General features: G+C 36.3%; 1 protein-coding gene across 1 annotated transcript; it reads left to right on the forward strand.

Moving 5' to 3' along the window:
- Nucleotides 1-18499: 18499 nt before the first annotated feature.
- On the forward strand, nucleotides 18500-26159 carry TT12 (MATE efflux family protein). Its single transcript, XM_082880318.1, has 8 exons — nucleotides 18500-19065; nucleotides 20038-20582; nucleotides 22375-22461; nucleotides 22566-22622; nucleotides 23501-23739; nucleotides 24128-24246; nucleotides 24330-24416; nucleotides 25850-26159. Exons 1-8 carry the CDS (start codon nucleotides 18748-18750, stop codon nucleotides 25919-25921), a joined length of 1524 nt encoding a protein of 507 aa, XP_082736444.1. The 5' UTR covers nucleotides 18500-18747; the 3' UTR covers nucleotides 25922-26159.
- The last annotated feature ends 235 nt before the right edge of the window (nucleotides 26160-26394 follow it).

Raw genomic sequence — 26394 nt, forward strand, 5'->3', positions numbered from 1 at the left:
TTTTCTCACCACCAAAACCTATTATAGTAATGGGTTGGCAAACCATTCTGGACTCTAGGATACCAGCCTTTGCAAAGGTGTCAGCGGTAATGATGTTTATGGATACCCCACCATCTAGGAAAGCACGCTTGAACTCTACATCATTGATGTAAGCTGTGAAGAAAAAAGGACAATTATGGGGAAATAGGTATGCTCTGTCTGCTTCTGAAAAGGTAATGGCCCCATAATCTTCCTGGATACGCTGAGGCACATACTCCTTAGTCTCAACAACTTCAGCATGGTGCATTTGAGAGATGTTGATGAGAGCCTTTGTTGTTTTCATCCTGGCAGCTTGGTTCAGCCCCAGTTGGTCAAAGAAGGTGTGAAACTTAACAGAATTTTGCAAGGCTTGAGCATGAGTATCCTCTGCGAATTTTGCCTCTACAGGTACTGTTTCAGGGAACTGGCCAGTTGCGATTTCTTCTAACTCATCATAGTAGGACACCATGTGCACTTGATCGTGCATAGGCCCAAGATAGCCAATCATGTGTGCATTCTTCCCCTTCTTCTTGTGGTTAGGATAAGGGTCCTTCCGTACATCACAATTACCAGCATCTTGAACTTTAGCTCGTTCGCGTCAAATTTCTTCTTGAAGATATTTTTCAACGTCCAGCAGTCCCTAGTGAGGTGTCTGGTGGTTCTGTGATATGCGCAATAATCTAGGCTTTCTTTGTCCTTCTTGGTTAGAATAACATCGACCGGAGGCAAAGTAAATTCACCATCAGCAACCCACTCTTTAACCAAGGCCTTAACATTCTCAAGGCTGTAAGGATATGAATTCTTGTCCTCATAACTCTTCCTCTTTCGAGAGGACGAGGCCTCTGCTTGCGAGCGGCTCCCTCCTATAGAGGTTACCGCAGCAATTATGCTACTACGGGAGTAGTAGTGGCTATCACGAGACCTGTGTAAAGGACCAGTGGTACTGAGGTTTTTAGTTGCCTCAATCAAGGTTGAAAAGGTAGGCAGATTATGGTTCACCAAGAAAGTTTTGTAGTCACGTATGGCACTCTCCACACATATGCTGACTAAGTGAGCTTCATCCATTGGTTCGTGACAGTCAATAGCCTTGTCTTGGAACCGTTTAACATAGTCCAATAGGTCTTTTCCTTCTTTTTGGACATCTTGCCCAAGTGTGAGGGTTGTGACTTTCTCTTGGACTTGGAAAAACTTCGTGTGAAACTTGTTCACCAGCTCCTCCCAACTCTTGATCGAGTTGGGAGCCAAGTTCACATACCAATTGTAAGCCTTTTCGGTGAGTGTTTTGGAGAACTCCCGAAGGCGTAGAGAGTGATCACTGCCATGGACACCAAGAGTTTCAATGAACCTTACCACATGTTTCCTGGCATTGCCTTGTTTTCTGTCGAACTTAATAAACTTGGGCACCGTCTACCTAGTTGGGTATGGCATAGTCAATATCTCCTGAGAGTATGAGGGTTTCACATCTGGGTCTGGGAGAGATGCCAGTTGCTTCTTGCTGCGCTCTTGCTCGAGTATAGCTTGTACATCGGCTAGAGTAACAGAGTGAGTGGGTTGGAATGGTCCAATCTGTTCTTGGGTAGCTGAACCAACAGTTGTGCCATTCACTTGAGGTACCACCAGAGGCACCTGCATTGGAGCTCGAACCTCAGGGAACGAGTTAGGCATTGGGTTTAGGACTTGTCACGACCCAAACCCGGCCCTATGGGTTTAGCACCGTAACCGGCCAGTAATCCGAGATTACCGAAGGCCTGCTGAACAATAATATAGTAAAACAGAGTACAGGGCCTGGCGGAAGCCAAAACAGTAATTAAACAATGTCCAATGAGCTGTGACGGTCTGTATGCCAAAAGATTTTTCATGCATTCATACATACAAACAGTACGGTCTATACAGAATTTACAGTCACACAGTACAGGGACCTAATCCCTTGATAACAGTACGGTAAACATTCAGTCCATACAGAACAGTTAGACAGTATGAAGACAGGCGGAGGAAAACAAACAAAACACCCCAAAGCCATAGCATGGCAACTCGGAACCTCGCAGTGAGGCACAAAGGCTGGCTTGACAAAACTGGAGTTACCCTGACGCTCCTAGCTCCGATCTGGTGCCTGTACACCTACATATATATATGAGCAGTGAGCTAAAGCCCAGTGAATAACATAAAGCATAAAGGGGTTTAGAATGAATGTCCTTACAGTAATGAAAACAGTTCAATTCAATTAGTATTTCAGTTGTTCAGTACAGTAAACAGTCATATGTGGTACATCCATTAGCATAACAGTAACAGTAGGTCTTAAAAGACCGAACAGTAATGATGGCCATCAGTCAGTAAACAGTAGTGGCTCCACGAGGGAACCGACAGAGATCTCTGTAACAGTAACAGTAACAGTAAACAGTAGGTACTAAGGATGCCACAGTACAGTTCAGAAATAAAGGACATACATTCATTCAGTAATACCAGTTCAGTAAACAGTTCAGTTCAGTATTCAAAAGATATCAGTTGAACATATCTTTACACAATTGTTACTCACAGAGTTTGGGCTACAGTATGCTAGAGCGTGTCTCCCCAGTCGCCAACCCTACACAGTTAACAGATTGAACACACACTAAGCTACCCAATTGAGAACGGTAATAACTTAATTCCTAATGCCTCGGTGTGTTCTACATCTATATCCTCAACAAGATGCCTTAAACTGGGCCTAAGAATGCCTAGAATGGGATGAGGATGCAAAGATGTACATTTAAAAGCATTTTCAGAAAAATAGAGTTCCGCTCGAGCTCAGGTTTCCCCGCTCGAGCGGACATGCAACAAAGGTACACGCTCGAGCGTAAACTTTCCCGCTCGAGCTTACTGTAAAAGTACTGGATGGGTGAAATCTCCGCTCGATGCCCGCTCGAGCGTGAGACATGACTCCGCTCGAGCGCCCAATCCTCCGCTCGAGCGGACTGCAAAACAGTGCAGAAATACTGGATGCTCGAATTCTACGCTCGAGCGGCACTTCCTACGCTCGAGCGGAAGTGCAGAATCTGGAAATTCCAGATTGCACCTCCAAGCCAAAAACCAAGTTCAAAAGCATTAAAACCGATCCTCTTGGGCCCATTTTCTGGAAAACATTTATAGACACATAGAATAACATGATTCAACACTCAATTTGGGAAATCAAAGCCCAATGGTGTTTTATTCAAACCCAATTTCAAACAATTTTCAAGAAGAAGAAGAACATGCAAACATGCATGAATTCAAACCATTTTGAAGCTCCAATGTGATGCTCTAAGGAGCCAATTCTTTTCAAAACATGGTGAAAACATGGACCATTACAAAATTATGAACATGCATGTAACCTTTTGCCATGAACTCAACTCAAAATCCAACAATACTAACATGCATGCAAAGATTGAGCTTCAATTCACCATTAATGGACCAATTCATGACTTAGCTCTACAACTAGACATGAACCATGCAAGAACCAGTTCAAACACAAGAATGAGAAGATGAAATCCTTACCTAGAGCTTGTATTCAAGGTTTAGGAGTCCAATTAGGCAAATCTCCTATGATCTCTTCAAGCTTTTCAAGCCAATTCTCTAGAACAATTCCACTCTCTCACTTCCTCTCTCTCTAGTTCGGTGGTGTGCTCAAAATATGGCTGAAGAAATGTTTTGATAAAGCATACACAAGGCTCAAATATGAGTAAACAAATGCCCCACTAGATGGCAAAAGCGTAATTACGTCAAACTCTTTAATTGGCTTATTTTAATCTAATTTAATCATACCTAATCGGTTTTCAGATAATTATACCATAAAATTACATTAATTATGAGGATCATAAAACACTGACCAATTCCGGATTCGGCCGCCGATAAGGCCTTCAATTAGCAGTTTAAACCTATAAGCATGAACAGATAATCATACAGTCAAACAGATAGAATGCAATTCAAACAGATGTATTCATTTAATTCAGTTTAAATTTCGGCCAGTCAGTTCAGTACTTTAATCAGTTCAATTATCAGCCAGTTATCAGTCATTATCAGTTCCGTTTAGCAGTAATCGGTGATTATCGGTAATCAATCAGTCATTAATCAGTAAACAGCATGAGGGTTGTTACAGGACTACCACAGGTGGAGGTGCTTGCACTGGATCTGGTCTAGAAGCCATGGCCATAATAGCCTTAGTGAGAGTTTGCAGGGCTGTAAAGATCTTTCTCTACGTATCCTGGAGTGATTGAACTACTTCAATCACGACATTGTTGTCATGGTCTTCCGCATTGTAGACACCTCATTTTTGACCGTCCTTAAGACTTGGACGTCATCATTTGAACACTCGATGATCATCCATGATCGTGTTCGTTTTGAGTTCTCGGAGGTCTCGGCTATGCGCCTCGCTTCAAGATCTCTCAACTTATCTATTTTGTGCTTGGTCATGGACCAAACATTTGTGTTTTTGCTTCTAAGGGCAGGAAATGGCTTATTGGCCATCCTCACATCTCACCGGCCATGGCTTGAGGCCACCGGTCCTGTTTTCTTGCTACCGGCCAAAGGTATTGGCCGGTTGGCATTGTTTTTGGTCAGCCGGCCATTTGTTTGGTCAATCGGCCATAGTTTCTGGCCGGGACTTCTTTTTTGCCTTTTTCAGGCATTTTGCATGCCAGCTGTGCCAGCTGGAGCACACGTACCTGTCCTCCATACACGTGTATGGAGGATTTGCACCCTTTGCACCATTTTGCTCTAGTTTCTTGAGGAAGCTTGAACCCTTTGCCTTAGTTTCCCCAAGAAGCTTGGACCTTTGCCTTAGCTTCCCTAAGAAGCTTGAACCTTTGTTCTAGCTTCTTGAGGAAGCTTGACCCCTTTGTCTTGGCTTTTCCAAGAAGCTTAGGCCCTTTTTGTTCTATAAAAGAGGGCCTTCCTCCTCCTTTAGAGGGGTTGAACAAAAAATCAGAGATATATATCACACATGCCACTCTCTCTCTATATCTCCCACTCTCTCTAGATTGTGTGTGTATTAGTGTTCAAAAGTGTGTTTTTGTTCCTATTTTTGCACTAAGGCACCTAGTGTTACACCATACTTCGGTTATTGAGGTGTTGAGGGACTGGTTTCAGATTTTTTAGGTTGGTTTTGATCAGAGGAAGGGGCTGGGGTTGGTGTTCTTGAAGTGTTCTTCAAGGGTGAGCATTTTTGCTTTATATTCCCCATTTTTGTATAAGCTTTTAACCTATCTTGCATGTTGTTTTGAGCTTTGTGTATAACTGATAAAATTTTTAATTTTTCATGCTTAAAATGTTTCATTAAGGTCTCTTTTGTGTTTGGGGTTGTCCACCCCCCCTTAGGCCTTGTTTGGCCTCTTTTTGTGCCTTTCTCTTTGAGCTTTGGGACCCCTTTATTTCGACCTTCTCACCACTGAAATCCAGAGGATTTTCAGTGGTGGAGAAGTGGTTTTGAGGTCATATATAGGGGAGGGACACCCCCCTCCCCTTTTGTCTCATTTGCTTGTACTATTGGCTTAATATGGGAGCATGCATGTTTAGTTGTTTCTAACATCATTTCAGTGGGTATTTGGTGTTATTTTGTCATGTCATACCTCTGTTTTGAGTTGGTTTAGTGGTCCCTTACATGCATCATATACATGCCTTGTAATCCTATTGTTTGCTTTAAACATGTGTCTAGCATGTGGACTACCATGCTTACATATTTTGGCTTGATTCCTTGAAGCTTTTAGCCTTGTTATGACATGATTAAGCTCTGATTTTGGTCATTTTGGTCATGCTTGCATTGTTTTACATAGCTACCATGTAATCTAACTTGTTGGCCTTGGGTGTGTGAGTCTTTGGCATGCTTTACCTGGACCATTTCAGTGATTTGGAATCACTTATCATGTTATTTCAGTCCATACTCCATGCTTGTGTGCTTGCATTTACCATCCTCTCAATGCTTTGAAGAGTTGTTCTTTTGTGCCTTAAAAATGAGTCATTGTGCATGCCTCTTTGTTTAAGTCTTCAAACTACCATATCAATGGATTTCGGGGATCCTTTTGGTATATTATAACTCTGTTTTTTGTTGAAAAGTCCATGCCACGCTTGGTTGTGATAGTTGTAATGGAGTGCTCTCTTTGTAGTCTTGAATGCCTTTGTTTTGGTGCCTATTTCTTAGCATGTTTTGGCCATGTTCCATACATGTTCTAGTCTTGTTTTGGTCTGCCCTAGGATTGATTTAAGTCATTTTGACTCTTTAAGGCTTGGTTGGCATGGCTATGGTTTGAACCCTTTGGTTGGTCTCAAGTTTTGGGCCCCTTTGCATGCTATGTTTCACTTGTGTGTTTGGATTTGGAATTCCTTTTAGCATGATTTCAGAGCTCAGCATGTTTGTAAAATGCCCATGTTTGTCTCTTTTAATTATGCTTGGAATTGCCTCTTTTATGCCTTAAGTGATACACCTTGGTGCATGTATGCTTGCATGTGTGATTCGTGCTTTTGTTACATCATTATTGGCCACTGTTTTGGGGCATGGCTGAGGCCTCCCATTTCGATTTAAGCCCACCCTTGTACATGGTTGCATGTTTGGCATGTTGCATCTTGTTACATCATTTGCATGCTTGTATTATATTATGTTTGCATGTTCTTGTTACATTAGCTTAGCTTGCATGTTAGGTCGCATTGCATTGTATCTTGCATGCTTAGCCCATTTTACATTTGCATGTTTAGGTTGCATCGCATTTGGCATGCTTTGCTGACTTAGCCCTATATTGCATACTCGAACCATTTTGCACATTTGAGCCATATTGCATACATGCATTGCATTGTGTTTGGTTTGGGGTGTCAAACCAAACATGAGGTATGAGGTGTGTTCGTACTTAAAGTGATGAAATACGCCTTAATCCTCGGTCGCCGACACTCTTGATCCCAACATGACAGAGTGTGTAGCATTCATTTGTTTTCGTTGCATTCATTTTACATTGATTTGCAAACTTGGCACCTTTGGCCATCATGCATTGAAATGCGTGATTGGTGGCCCGAGGGTCGAGAGCCATGCTCCCTTGAGTTCATTGCATGATAGGGAGATTGGCTATGTACACATTGCCTTGAAAATACCTTGCCATGCACTGTCTGTCCTCTGCTGCAGCAAAACCAGTGTTTTGCAGGAAGAAGTGGCCGGTCGGCAACTTTCATTGCCGGTCGACTACAAAAGTCTAGCCGGTGTCAGTGGCCACTTCCTAATGGCCAGTGGTCCTATATTTTGGCCGGTGACATCCCATAATGCTCAGGGAGTAATTCAGAGGCATCTCAAGGATTTTCACAGTTCTCAGAGGTGCAGAACAGTGCAAATAGAGGCAACATGTGGCATGGCAACGGGTTTCTGAGCGAGGCGAATCGAGCATGCATGCATTTGACCCTCTTCCCGAGGTAACTTTACTGCTTTAATAGCTTAATTAATTTGTTAATTAATTAAGGTTTTGTAATATTTAATTAGCTAGAGTAGTTGATTATTTATTTGGTTTGTATTATTCTTTCGGACCCTCCGAGGAGGGCAATGTTGTAATAAGTGTGCATGCGTGTGTGAATGTCTTCCAACCCCACGTCTTTCTCCCTTTTATTTAACCGCTTACAATGGTTAGTTTTAGGGCACGTTTCAATTAGCAAACTTATGATAGCATGTTTGCACACATTCATTCGTATTGCATGCACTGGGCTCGGCACATCATGCTAATTGCATTGTATTTCAATTCCAATTTGAATACATGTATCAAGTTGCATTTCACATGACATCTTAGAATAGCCGAGCCTATTTCTAGTTGCATTTTGCATGTGTTGCATTAGCCATCTTAACATGAACTAGGATCATGCATTTGATTACTAACTAGTTTCTGTTTTGGCTTGGAGTACTAGGTAAGCATTTACGCTTTAGCATCTTTGCACGTGTGTGAGTGTTGCCATGACAGCATGCTTACCATAAGGCTATTGCGTATGTAATATAACTGCCTGAGTGCCTGTGGGTGAAGGTTGGATTGCTTGAATTGGGACAATTCATTGAAATCCGTATTTTAGCCTACTTAGGAGTAGCAAAACTCAAACAATTTTTCCGAACAAACAGATATGTAATGCTTTGATCAAAATTAGGTGATCTAGTCTATACTTGTTTTGCTGTGCGCATCACATAGTAATTCTAGCTAATTAACGGGAATAAGAACGCATAATGTTTTCAAAACTCGATATCATGGTTAGTAGAGGCCGATCTTTGATCGGGCGAGCGGCGGTGCTCACGAAGTGACCTTCCCCAATCGTACCCAAGTTCCCGAGCTGAGGCAACTTTGGTGGTGACGGACATGTGGCCTTAGGCAACGAGTTAGGGTTTCCTAAATTTTCCAAAAATAAAACATTTAGGTGGTGACTCTGTATCTGGCAAATCAGTCCATGTTTGGCACTTCTTTCTAAAAATCTGTTTTTCAAAACGATTTGCCGGATTTGGACTCTTTAGTGATTTATCAATCTCACATCGCACATTGTGAGATCAGATTAAGAACCGTGACTATTTGAGTCCGAACTGTAGCATGAGGCCCACGGGCGCGTCTATAGTGCTGCTCCACCATTAGAAGAGCCTTGCTGCCATGGGAGTTGCTGAATTTCATTCTCTGTCATTTTTTCGAGTGAAGTGTGTAAACCACTATGGGTATGAACCATCAACAAAGTAGCCTTCCCCAGTGAAGTCGTCAGAAATGTAGGGGGGTTCAAGGTTAGAGAGGTGATTAGAGAGGCAAAACTATGTTAATGGTCCAATAATGGTGGAAGTAGCTAGAGAATGAGTAGCAACAACTATCTGGGAGTTGGAGAGTGTGTAGCTAGGTACGGGTGAAGCAAGTAGCTCAAGAAGAAGACAATGACAGTGCCAAAATGGTCAGTATCTCCTTCAAATCCCCAAAATTCTTCTTCTTGAACCTTGGGAAATGAGTCATATTTATAGGCTTTTCCTTAGTACCAAGAGGACACCAAGTGGCCAAATAGAGAGAAAACATGTGTCCTAGAGGATCACATGGAATATTCTACCTTGAGCCACCAGGCTGAAGATGCCACGTGTCCCTCTGCATGTACTATGTACTATCTGTTTGGCGCTGCAACTCCCTTTTGAGCCTCAGCAAGTGTAGTTGCAGCGGGAGTGCTTGCCTCTGCACTTGCCTTCTTAGCTTGAACCTCTAAAAGTGCACTTGCAACAGTGGACCTCACCGCTGCACTTGCCTTCTCAGTTTTATTTGGCCAGTACATGCATTCTCGAGACTCCATTAGTCTACTATCGACTATGTTCGTGCTCACCTCAGCGAAGCCTTCACCCTTAGCCACCTAACCATAAACTCCCCAGCTTCCCAAGACGAAGGCCACAGCCAAACCTGCTATTAGCCATGATGTGCCTTAGTACCAATCCTAGGGGGGCTTTCTTAGTCCTGCCTGTGCGACTAAAGCAGGTCCACGACCTAGGTAATGAAAATGGAGTCCCTTATACTCGGGCTACCCTGCTCCCATCTTCGCAGGGTTGCCGCGGTAAACTGATATTTCTAGGCCTGCTTTCAGCTCTAACCAGTAAATCTTGGGGCCTGCTATCAACGCCAAGTTAAATGAACTGTGGGGCCTACTATTAGCCCTAGGCTAGTAATGCCTTGGGGCCTACTATCAGGGCCTGATATTAGCCTCTACTTGCAGAGGGAAGCCTGTCTCAAAGGCTGCTATAATCTTAGCAGGATATTTCCTTTGTAACTTAGTTGCTGCGGTAGTAGTTACTGCTGTAGTCATTTCCTGCGGCAAGTTCAGACGGCATGATCGAAGATATTAGAGATGACGGCGCCGACAGAATGCCTCCACATCTTGGGCGTTGCAAGTATTGCCTTTGCAACTTAGTTGCCTTAGTCTTCTCTTTCCCTCGGCAACTCCAGATGATTGTGACACCGACATTTCTTGGAATGGCGGCAGCACCGAAGATACTTAGAATGGCGGCGCTAAGACAAAGTGCCTCAGTAACTCTACCACTGCATATGTTCCCTCGGCAACTTCAAATGGCGGTGGAACCGAAGTTAATAGGAATGGCGGCGTTGAGGCAAAGTACCTCAGCAACTCTGCCGTTGCACATGTTCCCTCTGCAACTTCACTGTTGTAGACGTTGTCTCTGCAACTTGACTTAGGCATTTCTCCTCGCTAAGTCCATCTAGAGCCCTGGTGGGTTGGACTTGCCGCGGCCCACTTGTTGGCCCACTTCCCTTGGGCTTTTGCCCATGTTGCTTTTTTTATCCCTGGTCGCCTTCTTAGGACGATCTTAGTGCTTGGGTCCATACTTAATTTGGAGCTTAATTTCTGACCCTCTACACCCGTAAGTACTTTTTTTAATTTTTTTTTTAAAGTCTTTTATGTTATTTATTTTTTAATTTGGTTTTACTTTTTGCATAGAAAGAGAAATGCATAATTTATGGAGAGAAATGAAATATAAATATAAATAAAAATAAAATAATAATAACACTAATAAAAGTTAATTTTTTTTTATTTTTTTTAATTTTATTTTTTAATTCCTTTCACAAATTATATCTTACATCCTAAATCCAAGCAAATGGATCCATGATTTTTTTGCATTTAATTAGTTGATGATTAATAATCTAATCTAAGCTAATATACATGTGTAGTTTGATAGCATTTTATATTTCATAAATTTTATTAATAAAATAAGTATTTAATTATTAATAAGGTCATACTTTGATACATACCCTCAAATGTGAGGTTTATCACAACTAAATTTTGTTAAGGTCGCAACAACAACAACACCAACCAAAAAAAAAAAAATATATATCATAACTAAATATCACAAATATCATAATTATAACATATGATACTCCAAAAAGAGCATATCATAGAATTTTCCAAAAAAATATGCTTAGTACATATATTTTCAATTAGCAAGAGCTAATCATCTTATAATTGCATGATATTTTTCAATCTAGTGAGAATCTTTTAAATAATCTTATAGGAACCTTTGGATAGAGGGTGATTTTTGTCTTTTTCACATTTTTATTTTCTTATCATTTCTCACCTTATTAATGTTAAAAGTTTATTTTTCAATAAGTTTTGATTGACCTATTATTTAGGAAGTCTGTTGACATGGATTAGTGTATGCCATTTCTTTAGGACTACTCTAATAGTGGAGAAGTGTTGAGTCATGAAACTAGTTGGTTCTTATTTTCTTGGTTAGTTTGTTGGATATTTTTCTATTTAAATTGTAATCGGTTCTTTGAATTTAATTGAAGTATTCCAGTTCCAAAAATATTATTTGTGCTGTGATTTTTTTTTTGATTCACAACATTTGGTATCAGAGCCACTTACTGGGGCCTGATCGTAAAACTCTCCACAGAAGCAGTAGCTTTCTTTCTTTTTGCAGCAAGAACCCATGGCGTTTGACAAGGTAGTTGATAACTATGTCCAGCCAGCGATACCCCGTTTCGATGGTCACTATGATCATTGGAGCATGTTGATGGAGAATTTTCTGAGATCCAAAGAGTATTGGACTCTTGTTGAAATTGGATTTGTTCAATCGAAAAATGGAGTAGTTCTAGTAGAAGCATAACAAAAGAAACTTGATGAGCAGAAGCTGAAGGACTTGAAGGTGAACAATTATTTGTTCCAAGCAATAGATCGTTTCATTTTGGAGATTATTCTTAAAAAAAAAAAAAACACTTCCAAAGAGATTTGGGATTCAATGAAGAAGAAATATAGGGGCTCGCTGAAAGTCAAGCGTTTCAACTTCAAACACTATGCAGAGATTTGAAACTCTTCAAATGAAGCAGGGAGAATTAGTGAATGACTACTTTCCAAGAACAATGGCAATTACAAACAAGATGAGGCTACATGGTGACACGATGACTGACGTCACTATAGTCGAGAAGATTCTTAGATCAATGACACCGAAGTTTGACTATGTTGTCTGTTCAATTGAAGAATCAAATGACATTGATGAACTCTCAATTGATGAGCTGCAGAGTTCATTGCAAGTTCATGAGCAAAAGATATACTGGAGCAGCACCACCATTGAAGTGCAAGCATTGAAAGCTTCAACCTCTACTGAATCCTCAGGTTCAAGAGGAAAAGGCAGAGGTAGAGATAGAGGAAGAGGAAGAGGAGGTTTGGGACATAGAGATGGAGGCAGATAGCAGACAAGTTTCAAATATGAAGATTATTCTCAAGGTCGAGGGAAAGGTCGTGATCAATACTTTGACAAATCTAACATTGAATGCTACAAGTGTCACAAGTTTGGTCACTGCTGTTCTGATTGTTACACCAAGTTGCCTAGTGACAAAGAAAAGGAAGAGAAGTCTAATTTTGCAGAGGAAAAGGAATAAGAAACACTCTTGATTGCATTCCATATCAAGGAAAACGAGCTCGAACCAGACATATGGTACCTAGACACAGGCTACAATAATCATATGTGTGGTAGTAAGTCATTTTTTTCTCATTTAAATAAAGATTTTCATACTACAATGAGTTTTGGTGATCATTCAACTGTAAATGTTATGGGAAATGGTGCTGTTCAAATCAAAACTGAAGAGGATAATATTGAATCTATCTTAAATGTCTTTTATATTCCTGCCCTAAAAAGCCACTTGTTAAGTGTGGGATAGCTGCAAGATAAGGGATATGTGGCTATAATCAAAGAAGGTGCTTATGAAGTTTATGATCTTGAAAGGGGTCTAATTGCTCATGTTAAGATGACACCAAATAGGTTCTTTCTGCTGCAAATTAAGAACGCCCAGACTTACTTTACGACCAAGGTGAACGATCCAATGTGGACTTGGCATTTTCGCTATGGTCATTTGAATATCCAATCGTAAAAAGAAATATTTTATTTCTTTTATTGATGACTATAGCCGAAAAACTTGGGTCTATTTTTTGTAGGAGAAATCTGAAGCTTTTACAGCATTTAAAAGTTTCAACGCCCAAGTGGAGAATGAAATTGGGAGAGTCATTAAAATTCTTCGTACAGATTGCGGAGGAGAATATATGTCATGAGAATTTGCAAATTTTTGTGATGGATTCCAAAGGCAATTAACAGTAGCCTACACACCCCAACAAAATGGTGTATTGGAGATGAAGAATAAAATTATCCTGAACATGGTGAGAAGCATGTTTGCAAGAGGGAGGATCCTAAAAAGCTTTTGGCTAGAAACAGTGAATTGGAGCATCCATGTTTTGAATCGGAGTCCCACATTTGCCATTCAAAATATGACACCAGAAGAAGCTTGGAGTGGATGAAGGCTTGCCATTGATCACTTCAAAATCTTTGGATGCATTGCATATGCACACACTCCAGATGAGAAGAGGAAGAAGCTAGATGACAAAGGCGCAAAATGTGTCTTTCTTGGGGTCAGCGAGCATTCGAATGCCTACAAGTTGTTCAATCCTACCATAGAGAAGATAGTCATCAGCCGAGATGTTGTTTTTGATGAGAACACGTGGAATTGGACTGAAAAAGACGCAAAATCCTTGTGAGTTTTGATGAAGAAGAAGCAAAAGCGTAGTTGCAACCAACCCTTTCTGCTAATACTATGTTGCTGCAGCCAGACCAATAGCAGCGACAACCACTTGATCCCAACAAAGCCCAAGCAGCTGGGGCAAGCTCTCGATCTCAGTGAACGAGGAAGTGACCCAGATGGATGATGGACTATGAGGTTAGTGGTGATGATCAATCTGACAATGATGATATACTTGCCTATTTTGCATTATTTTCAGATTGTGATCCCATTACATTCCAAGAAGCTGTCAAAGATTTGAAATGGAAAAAATCCATGAATGAGAAGATCAGATCTATAGAGAAAAACAACACTTGAGAACTTTCAAAAAGGCAGAAACTCATTGGTGTCAAATTGGTTTATAAAACAAAGTTGAAGAAAGATGGTGGAGTTGACAAGTACAAAGCCCGCCTTGTTGCAAAGGGGTACAAGCAAGAATTTAGTGTTGATTACAAAGAGATGTTTGCTCTAGTTATGAGGCTTGACATGGTTCAATTGGTGCTATCCATGGCTGCCCATAATTCTTGGCCCATCTATCAATTGGATGTGAAGTCGACATTTCTACATGGCAAATTGGAAAAGGAGGTGTATTGACTAACCTCTTGGATATGCGAAGCAATGTCATAAGAATCAGGTATACAGGTTAAAGAAAGCATTATACAGATTGAAACAAGCACCGAGAGCTCGGTATAGTTGTATAGATATTTACTTTACTAAGGAAGATTTTCTTAACTGTCCTTATGAGCACACACTCTACATTAAACTTGGAGATGATGGGAATATACTTATTGTGTGCTTATATGTTGATGATCTTATTTATATAGGTAATGTTCGAGCCATGTTTGATGTTTTACAGAAATCTATGATGGATGAATTTGGTATGACTACTCTTTACAAGCAAATTTTTGGGAGTCCTATGTATTTGACATCAACGAGGCCATATATTATGCATGCTATCAGTTTAATCAGTCGATATATGGAGAATCCAACTGACTTGCATCTCTTAGCTACAAAGAGAATTTTTTGCTACTTGAAAGGTACTACAGATATTGGAATTATGTATGAAAGTGATGGAGAGTCAAAATTGATTGGATTTTCAGACAGTGATTATGCTGGAGATCTTGATGAAAGAAAGAGTACATCTGGATTTGTAGTTGTAACATGGTCATCTAAGAAGCAACAAATAATGACTTTGTCAACTACTAAAACTGAGTTTGTTGCTGTAGCATAAAGTTCATGTCAGGCTATTTGGTTACAAAGATTACTTGAAGTTCTATGCAATCAGTAACAAGGCCCAACCTTAATTTATTATGATAATACTTTAGCAATAAAGCTTTCAAAAAATCCAATTCTACATGGGAAGAGCAAACATATTGATGTGAGGTACCGTTTCTTGCATGATTTATGCAAGGATGGTGTTATTGATTTGGTGTTCTGTAAAAGTGAAAATCAGATTGTAGATATTCTGACTAAGCCTTTGAAGCCTGCTGTGTTTATGAAGCTTCAAAGCCGTGGCGGAGTCAAGAAATTAAATCAGGAGGGGCACTTATTAATTATAGCTTTATTTTATTTTTTTTCATAACCAACAATAAGAAGATAATAATAATTTTTGAATTAATATTAAGTACAACAAATTAAATAAATTGTTACAAAAGTATTTCACATAAAATTTTACAAATAATTTCGAGTAAAATCGAAAAGAAAGTATTGTGTGTAACTAGTGTATCATGGATAATGTAAAAAAGTGATATATTTAGGTCGTAAAACAAATTATATAATGGTAAGATAAATCAAATTTTTACAAAATTTGAGTAAAAATTTCATGTAATAGTGATATCACGTCATTATTGACATATGATATCAACATTTGATATCAACAACCAATAGTAAAGCAACATATGAAAGGTGAACTCCACATGCAAATATGATTAACACTTTAGTAATTTTTACATATATATAGTGGGATTAATTATATTTGCATATCAATAATGATGGATATTACCTTTATATTTAGATTTCTTCACAAAATTTTTAGACATAAAAATATAATTTGCTGTGATCACTTCATTTTCAATAAAACAATCACTGTCGTTTTCATAAATTTAAAAATGTCCTTGACATTTTATTTTAAATATTATTTTTATTTAAAATTTTATTTATATACTTAGGTAAAAAAAAAAAAAAAAAATTGAAAAATCCAAGGGGGGCACATGACCTCCCTAGTCCCCATGTGGCTCTGCCACTGCTTCCAAGCCTACTTGGAGTATGTCAAGGAAGGATGCTGGTTCTGATGAACAAGAGATGGGTTGCTGAAGTTTTTTCTTTGTAAACTGATGTCTTGTTTAGGGAAGGTGTTAAAAGTTTATTTTTGAGTAAGTGTTGATTGACCTATTATTTAGGAAGTCTATTGACATGGGTTAGTCTATGCTACTTCTTTAGGAGTACTCTAATAGCGGAGAAGTGTTGAGTCACCGAACTAGTTGGTTCATATTTTCTTGGTTAGTTTGTCAGATATTTTTCTATTTAAATTGTAATTAGTTCTTTAAATTTAATTGAAGTATTCCTGTTCTAAAAATATTCTCTGTGCTGTGAGTTTTTTTTTGTTCACAACAATTAATTATCTAAACAAATAATGATAGTTATCATTCTCTAATTTTCTTTATTTTTCTCACCAAAATCTTTCATTCAAATAGAGTGTTAAAAAGAACAACTTTAAAGGACATGAACTTAGAGACAAATTAGTACATAGTAATTCTTCTAACAAGAGAGAGACCAATAATTTTGGAGCGAAGGGATGAGCCCAAAAATTAAAGAATTTGAAAGGCATATTCACCGTTTCTTGTTTTGGGCCTAACCATAACAATCCCAACACTTTGATCTGAAACACCTAGAGCAAAAAGAGCCTTATAGACAATGTACAGATGCCCTAAGCAATAAACTCTGAAACAACTGAAAAAGAAACTTTTACTGAATTGAACCACTTTTATTAAGGGCAAGATTGGTAATAGATTATTTTAGTTAAAAAGTCGAAAAGATATTATCAAAAAATTAACTATTTCCTAATTTTTTTTACATATTTTTTTGTAAAAAAATAAAAAAACTAACCAAAATAATTAATTTCCAAAACAATCTAAAGTAATGGAGATACAATGAATAACTCATTTTTAGTCTGTTTTATAATTTTTTATTTGTCAAAAACATCACATAAACAATTTCATGTGATATTATGAGATTACATAATAATTTTAAAAAATACTATATATAATTTTTTTTAAAGATTTTTGCTATGTTATTTTACAAATTAATGTCTCATGTAATAGTAAAATTTTAGAATTTGAATGGAGTCCACTAGGCTTAAATGATAGAAATAATTTACTGTCACATCAGTTTCTAAAGTAAGTATACAACGAAGTTAGTTGTGAATCACCAAGGATCCTCTAGAGTGAAATTTCTCTAAAGTTTCTTAGAGTGCTACATTGTGTGGTTGAGATTTACTGGCAAGTCACATCAGAAAAATTGATGTGACTTGCCAGTAAATCTCAACCACACACTGTAGCACTTTAGGAAATTTTAGGAAAAAATCATTCTTGAGGATCCTTGCTCAGTTGTGAATGGTCAAATTAATAGTGCTTTGCTATTTTTTGTTTAAAAAATTGCAAGAGTTATGTGGCTGTTGTGTCACAAAAAGAAAAGGAAGAGATTGACTGGTAGATGGACAATGCACGCTTATTCCATAAGCATATTAAAGTGCACAAAGCTCAATGATTAGAAAAAAGCACAAAATAAATTTTTATTATTTATACTTTTTATTGATTTACAATTATTTTTATTATTTAAATTATATTTAATTCATAAATTTAGATAAAAATTTAAAAAGAGAAAGAGAAAAATATATGAAATATCATTTACATTATATATATATATATTTTAAATTCTTATCTAAATTCATAAATCAAATACAATCTTATTATATGAAAAATAGTATACAAGTTTAAGGATGTGTAAGTGATAGTTGATAATTAAAAAAAATATGAGAAAAAATATTACTTTTAATATTTTAATTGATTATCACAATCACTAAACTTAAAATTGAATCTATTTTTTTGATATTGAATAGTAAGGCTCATATATTGAATGCCGACATCTGTTTGAGCTTCATCAAGGACTACTCATTGAAGCACAACACCTGATCTACTTTGGGCCACGCATGATGGAATAGAAGCATACCAAAGTTAGGAGTCACCCAAAAAAAAAAATTATACACGTGTATATATGTTATGAAAAGTGTTATCTCACATTTCATTCTCAAAATGAGGTGGATGATATAGATTTAAAATTTGTGAAATATGGATTATATTTAGAATGATTGTAGTTCATAGATTAAATTTTCTAAGTAATTTTTTATATATTTTTTACGAATTCTTTAATAGATTATACTAGCATAGACTCAAATGTGACGCATTTATAATTGTACATCAAAAATTTTGAATGTTTGATAAATGAAAAAAGATGAGTTTAATTTACAAATCATTTAATAGTTAGTTAATATAATTTTAGCAAGTTAACAATTTGTGGGCATTATTAAAAGATAATAAAGTGTGACTAATCCTCGGGTGTTTTTTCTTTTCTTCGTTCGTTAAAATTTATACTAAGTTAATCTGAGAAGAAAGGGGAAGGGAATCAACCCAACACCCCCACAATGTGACACAAGGTAATGATTTTCTCAGATTTGAGTTGTGTGTTTTATTTTCTCAAACCTAAGACTGAAGAAGAACATTTCAAGTTTCAACTACCACTCCTTATCTGGTTTTTTAGGGTGGCAACAACCCCCCATGTGTCTTTGACCCATTGCAATGACAATTTTGGCTGGTGTTTACAACTAAGAAGCAATCCTTTAGGATTGGTGTTAGGTAATAAACAGTGAAATGACCCAACAACATTTTGGCAGTTTTATCAACTCTTCTTGGTCTAATATTTCTCCAATTCAAACTCCTCTCTCACTCTCCCACCAATCCATCCCAAAGAATGGTAGTTACATTTTAGTCTCCAACACATGCATATATATTCTCCTCACACATTACTTACTAGTCATAGTTGTATTTTTAAAAATTTTATTTTATTTTTTGTTTTTCATCACTACAAGTGCTAAAAAGTGAGTCGAGTTGAGTGACACTAGCAGCGGGTTTGATCATATTGACAAAAAAAAATGGGGAGTAGTGAAGAAGAATATCGGACGCTGCTAGTAGGACTTGACTCGCATGCTCGGATTCCAGACTTGTCATCGAATGCGGTGGAAGAGTTTTTACTGACAAATAAACCGGTGGCGATCCGGTGGTACCCACGGCTCATGTGTTGGGAATCGAGGCTGCTATGGCTGCTTTCGGGTTCATCCATCATCGTGTCGATTTTCAATTACATGCTCAGTTTTGTCTCTCTGATGTTTACCGGTCATCTTGGTGCTTTAGAACTCGCGGGAGCTTCCATTGCCAGTGTTGGAATTCAAGGTCTTGCTTATGGAATCATGGTATAGATATACATGTCTCTGTTTTTTTTACTCTGTTTTACAATAATTCATCAATTCACTGTTGTTGACCGCTTGTTTTCTATGTATGTTTGTCTGTTATGGCACCGTTTGGGAAGCAAGATTTGAGGTTTTTTGAGTTATTTTAGTCACAAAAAACAAAATAGGCTATTTTAGCCACAACAAATAAAACATCACATCCAACCCATAATCATTACACTCTTCCCTTACAAAAAAAGTCAAAAAAGCCAAAAAATCCTTCCCAAATCAAGTTTTTTAGCCCAAGCTAAAATAGCCAAAAAATCCAAAAAGCCAACCTACTTCCCAAACCAAGCCTATGTGTTTGTCTCACTTTTACAAAACCATAGCATAAGCCACTACACAAATGATTGGTTTCTGTAATTTATCTCCTGTCAATTTGATTTCAATTTGATTCCTGTATTTTTAAGGATTCATTTGGAAAAATGCTCTTTTAGTCAATAAGTCACTTGAAAAAAAGAAAAAATTATAAATAGTATCTACTATAAAATTATACAAGTGTCCACCTTAAATCATTTAAATACGTTTAGGATTTTAAAATTTGAAAAGAGTAACTGACTGCAATTTAATTTACTCCTTGGACTATTAACTTTTTCAAAATTGCCATCTTATTTTTAGAAAAACATACTCTGTCATTTGGCATATACATGTGTTTGATTGTTCTGTCAAACTGATTTGGAATATACTTGAATTTTAATGTTTGCTGAGAAAAAAAAAAATTAGTTCCTAGAATTGTTGATTCGTTTGGCAAAAGCCAAAAAACTAAAAGCCAATTCCCAAACGGGAGTATGCAGTTAAAGTTTTTGTGCTAATCTCATTGTTGTTGATTATGAAAAATAAAATCAAGATCATGACAAATACGCATCCCTTATGTGAAATTTCTCACTCCGCCACTGAATGCTATCCTTAATTTCTTCTCAAACCAACAAAATGCAGTTGGGCATGGCAAGCGCAGTCCAAACTGTTTGCGGTCAAGCCTATGGAGCAAAAAAATACGGAGCAATGGGTATAATATTACAAAGAGCGGTGATCCTCCATGTTGGAGCGGCCATCCTCCTGACATTCCTATATTGGTTCTCGGGCCCTATCCTGAAAGCAATAGGCCAAACGGATAGCATAGCCGAAGAGGGTCAAATTTTTGCACGCGGATTGATACCCCAACTTTATGCATTCGCGATAAGTTGCCCAATGCAAAGGTTCCTTCAAGCACAAAACATTGTGAACCCTTTGGCATATATAGCAGTTGGGGTGTTTTTGTTGCACATTTTGCTGAGTTGGCTAGTGGTGTATGTGTTGGACTATGGGTTGATTGGGGCTGCACTTACTCTGAGTCTTTCATGGTGGTTTTTGGTGATAATACAAGGGCTTTACATTCTATTCAGCCCACGTTGTAAGGAAACTTGGACTGGTTTCTCTATGAAAGCTTTTAGAGGGATTTGGCCTTATTTCAAGCTCACTGTTGCTTCTGCTATTATGTTGTGGTATGTATTTGCACTGCGCTCTCTCTCTCTCTCTCTCTCAGTAGCTTTGTTTGGTTCTTGAAAAAAAATTAATTTTTGACTATTTAAACAATAAAAAAAAAATAGTTTGGTTTCTGCTGATTTAGGTCAGGGCCGGCCCTGCCCTAAGAGCATCTCCAATGCACTAGGCATATAATACTTGTTAGTTAAAATGCCTAGTGTGATTCACTTTTTTCAATTCCAACGCACTAGGCATATGATTAGGCATTTTGGCTCAACTCATATTCACTAGCTACATGTAGCTAGCCTTCAACGCTAGGCAAAATGTATTCAATCATTAGGATCATTTCCCTCCATCTTTGTTGTTGACGTGGCATTCTATAAAATTAATAGTATTTAGATTAATAGCTAAAATAAAGAGCATGGTTGGAGTAAAAACATAAAACAGTTGATAGGCAAAATAAAATATATACTTTATAGTAATATTTAGATAGGTAAAATGCCTACTACCGTTGGAGATGCTCTAAGGCAGGTAAGGCTTGTGCCTTAGGCCCCATATTTTGGCTCAAAAATAGTGCTCCAAAATTTAAAAAATTGTTATAGGTTCAATCTTTTTTTTTTTTTTTTGGTTTTAAGATCAATTTAAAGGGCCCCAAATGTTTTATTGGGCCCATGTATAATTTAGCCCATATTTATTTATAAATGTGTTTAGCCCATATTTATTAAAATGAAAATATATAAATAAATAAATAAAAAACAATAGGGCTCCTAAATTTGGTAAAACATATAAACATATATAACATAGGGCCCCTAAATTTGGCAAAATATTATAGGCTCAATGTTTTTTTTTTTGGGTTTTAGGATCAATTTAAAGGGCCCCAAAATATTTTTTTAGATCCATGTATGATTTACTCCATATTTATTTATAAGTGTAGTTTGGTCCATATTTATTAAAATGAAAATATATATATTAAAAAAAAGTGTTTGGGCTCAAGAAAAATAATACATACAATATATGGGCCCTATTTTTTTATTTTTTATTTTTATCTTCTTTATCTATTAGATTTTAGTGGAATAAATAATTTTGCTCAAATTTTTTTACCTAGGTCTTTATCAATTTTAATTGAATAATTTTTTCCTAATTTTTTGTTCTAATTTTGTTTTATTAAATTGTTTTATTTATAATTTTAATAATTATATGTGTAAGTAAATTTTTTTATGGTTACAAACAAATAAAAAAATTATAACTTATCGTTTTATTCATGAATTTTTTTTCAATATAAAAGGGCCCCATTTTCGAAATTCGCCTTATGCCCCGACGAACTCAGGGCCGGCCCTGATTTAGGTGACAAAACGGAGAAAAGTCACTTTTTAAAACATAATCCCCTATGTATGGCAAGTAATAAATAAATAAAAAAAGGTCACATTTCTTCAAACTTTTTTGGATTTAATGAATTTTTTTTAGTTTTCTAGTCCTAGTCTAAAAGGGTTTAAAAGGTTTTGAAAAAATGAAAAAGAATAAAAAAAGTTCACTAAAGTTAAAAAAATTCCAAATCCCACATGAATTTTTTCTAGTAACCCCCCCAAAAAAAAACAAAAAAAAAACGGTGCTTTTTTTTTAAAAACTTTTTTTTTATACCAAAAAATAATATATTTTTTTTGCCAAAAGCATAAGTGTTTTTAGCAATTAACTTTAACTTTAAAAAGTAAAAGAGTAAAAAAACTACTAAAACAATATTTGACAAACTATGAATTTAATTTGTATTCTTTCTTGATTTTAACAGCTCTTATCAATCTTCTATATAATGTGTAGTTTGGAGATATGGTACTTCCAAGGACTTGTGCTTATATCAGGCTTGCTTCCCAACCCTACAATCTCACTAGACTCTATCTCCATTTGGTATGTCACCATCTTCTCTGTTTCATTTTTCACTTCCAAGAATGTCTTTTTATTTTTATTTTATATATATGTGCTTATATCTTTTGATTGTGATGAAATTTCAGTATGAATTACTTGAACTGGGACATGCAGTTTATGTTGGGCCTTGCTGCAGGAGCCAGGTATGTCACAATTAATTAAAGAAGGGTAGATTAGTAATTCAATTGTTTGAGTGACATTATATAGTTCTAGTTTCAACATATAAGACTTCAGAGTTTAAGTGAGTATCAATGTGGTATTTTTTTTTCTAGATTTGTTAACTACGTGTCCGTTAAGTAAACTTTTTTGTAGGAAAAACCCAACAAAGTAGTCTAGTGACTGAGAGAGTTTGAAGACGATGGCGGAGATAGAGAGGGGTGGACCAAATTTTACAAAATCTTGGTTAACCCCATGCAATTTTAAGCATTTAGTGTTTTGGCTCTTTCAAACTCCATATAATTTTATTTTGACTCTCTCAAACTTGAAAAAAACCTCAGCCTCCGTTTGGGAAGTGGGTTGGCTTTTTGGCTTTTTTAGCTATTTTAGCCTGGGCTAAAAAGTTTGGTTTGGGAAGAACTTTTTGACTTTTTGGGCTTTTTGACTTTTCTTGTGAGAGAAGAGTGTAATGATTATGAGTTGGATGTGATGTTTTGTTTTTTGTGGTTAAAACCTTCCCAAACAATGCCGAGCGTATGAAAGTTTGAGAATTTATAAATTAAATTAGCATTTTGACCCTCTAAAGATCTAATTTTAGTTTGACACCTAAAAAATCTAATAATTTTATTTTAACCCTTTCTTTATACAGAAGTTTTGGGTCTGCCATTGATTGAGGAATGAAAGAAGCTCTTGTGAATGTGAATAAACAATAATCTGACTGCATTATAAGAACTAAAGCAACTAATTAAAGAGGATTTTTGTATATACCAGTGAAGAAAAAAAATTGTAAAATTAAATTTATTGCAAGTTTGGTCACTTAGACTTTACTTTCTTTTTTAAAATTTGATTTTAATGCAAATTGCAGTGTTCGAGTCAGCAATGAACTTGGGGGAGAGCATCCGTTGGTTGCAAAGCTTTCCGTGTTCGTAGTGAGCGGAACCAGTATCCTCATCAGTATAATTTTCACTGCCATTGTTCTGATATTTAAGGTTGAATTGAGCAAACTCTTCACAAGCGACTCTGAAGTTATTGAGGCCGTGTCCAATTTGACCCCATTGCTTGCCATCTCTGTTTTCCTCAATGGCATTCAACCCATACTTTCAGGTAATTCAAAACCTAGCCTATATACTAGTTTAGTTTTAGTTTAAAATGTAAGAAAAAATGGTAGAATGAAATCAACTGCATAAGATTGATCGAAATTTTAGTTTTCGATCGATATTTTGATAAAAAAATATTTTCCCCTCAATATTGACCAAACTGAACCACTTATACCCCTACTCTTACACTATCTATTCTATTATATAAAATACATAATTTGCTTGGTAAAGCTATGTCACACTTTTTTTCATATCCAAACTACCCTTATATAATTGCATTGATTTCAAATTTTAATTTATTCCGTTAGTTACTTTTTTTTTCTCCTTCTTCTAGTTCTGCAATTATGATTTTGCGGTGTAAAAATTGTACTTGTTTCCTTTGTGAATATTTACAGGGGTGGCCATTGGGAGTGGATGGCAAGGTGTAGTGGCATATGTTAATCTTGCCACTTACTATATTATTGGTCTCCCAATTGGATGTGTTCTTGGCTTCAAAACTAGCTTAGCTGCAGCTGTAAGTAACTCTCTCTCTCTCTCTCTCTCTCTCTCTCTCTCTCTCATTTAATTAAATGATAATATTGACTTGGCTTGGTACAGGGGATCTGGTGGGGGATGATAATTGGAGTTCTCTTGCAGACAATAGCTCTCTTGATTATAACAGCCAGAACTAATTGGGATGCTGAGGTAAAATAATCTTGTCTTCAGTTTAACTTATGTAAATCATCTTATCAATGCTTCGAAGAATTAACATTGGGTTGCATTGTGCTTGTTGGGCCCATTTTTAACTATTTAAGATAATTAGGATTAAATATGATATCAGAACTCAGCTCCAGGGGTCTTGGATTCCAATTTATTTGTTTGAATTTGTTTCTCATTTGCATATCTATATGCAAGACTTGGTTGAACGCGAGGGTGGGCATGTTAGTACCTCTATATATATATAAATTATATCATGTTTATCCTTTATGAAATTACAATAATATTCCTTCTTAAAATGGTAATAGTCTCTCTATTATAAATTTTTCTTCTAATTACAAGGAACCTACTAAAATAGGTCCTTTTATTAGACCCCTCCAAAAAGAGTGTACCATATACAAATTACGATTTTATAGTATTGATATTATAAATTTTCATAACCAAATTATTTCCATTCATAACTAAAATAATCACTATATAAATTATAACCAAGAAACACATCTTCAATTATAACCAAAAAAAAAAAAAAAAAAAACACACACACGCATACAATAGGTCATAACTAATATTAGAATGAGTCATAACTAACCATTACTTGATATATAACCAAAGATCTCTTCAGTCATAACTAAAATAATAACCACAAGAAGTTATAATTAAGTTATATCCAATACTACAATGTGTTATAATTAAAGATTAGATCATAACTGCGGCATATGATAGATACTTTTTTCGTGATGTGTTTTATAAAATTTCTCTACTAAAATATATCATTTGTATCTCAACTTATCTTCTTCTTCTTCTTTCTTTTTTTTTTTTTAAATTTGTTTCCAATCCACCTAAAATAGTTACTCCCTAATATTTGTATAAAATTTAACCTCAAATCCTTTAATTTAAAATTCACATTTATCCAAATAGACTCTTAATATTTAAGTTTAGTAATATCTCATTGTAGTTTATTATGAGAAAAGAACAAAATCAATGTTGTCATTAATTTGTGTCGCTTCTTTACTGAATTCCTGCCACTAAAGAGTAGGGAAAGTAGGTGTGTATTTATGTAATAAATTTCATATGTATATATAGGGTCTGACATGTTTAAAAAATATTAAAATCCATCATATTACATGAAAAAATAAGGTGATAATTTAGTAGTCCTGAAGTATGAACACGTGGTACTGCATGGTATTGTAATTGGTGAAGAAGATGGATTGGTGGGATATTGTGTTGGGTGATTGAGTAACGTGAGGGGACATGATAAATGATGGTTGGTTAGAGAGTACGGATACGTGATACTTCGAGAATATTTTACAATTATCCAAAAAGGATACAAAAAAATTTTATTAAAATATTTTAGTGATGTATTGTTAGACCCATTTCTTTAACAGTTATCGCCATTAATTCCTTATGCGAATTTCATGCAGGTTGTAAAAGCTGCAGACCGGTTGAAGCATTCTGCAAATGAAGAAGCTTTACACCTTGTGGACAACATATGACTCACAAATTTTGGTGTTACATAGGCAGTTAGTCTTTGTTTCAACCTCCAGAGTGAAACTGCTAGTGACCAAACCATACAGTTCAACCTATGTTGTTGTTCTTATTTATGTTTCTCTCTTTCCCATTCACTCTCTCTCTCTCACTCTGTGTGTGTGTTTTTTCTTTCTTTCTTTCTTTTTCCTCTCTTCTTTTTTGTTTTTTCGCACAACTAAATGGAATGAGGCTTTTTGTTGACAAGTGATAGTTATTTGTTGGTCCCCCTCGTGGAAATGCAGTTTTGGCAAAAACAAAAACAAAATACTTTGGCTTTAGAGTACGTTTGATACAATAGAATGGGTTAGAATGGAATATCCAATTTAGTCTTGCATTTCTTTTCCCTAATTTGATATGTTTTATCTAAGTGAGAATAATCATTCTATTAGAATATCTATTATAACAAAATGTGTAGAAATGCCTATTCCTTCCTCCAATT

The sequence above is a fragment of the Camellia sinensis genome, chromosome 7 (genome assembly GCF_055761805.1).
Source record: "Camellia sinensis isolate YWXY chromosome 7, ASM5576180v1, whole genome shotgun sequence".
NCBI lineage: Eukaryota > Viridiplantae > Streptophyta > Magnoliopsida > Ericales > Theaceae > Camellia > Camellia sinensis.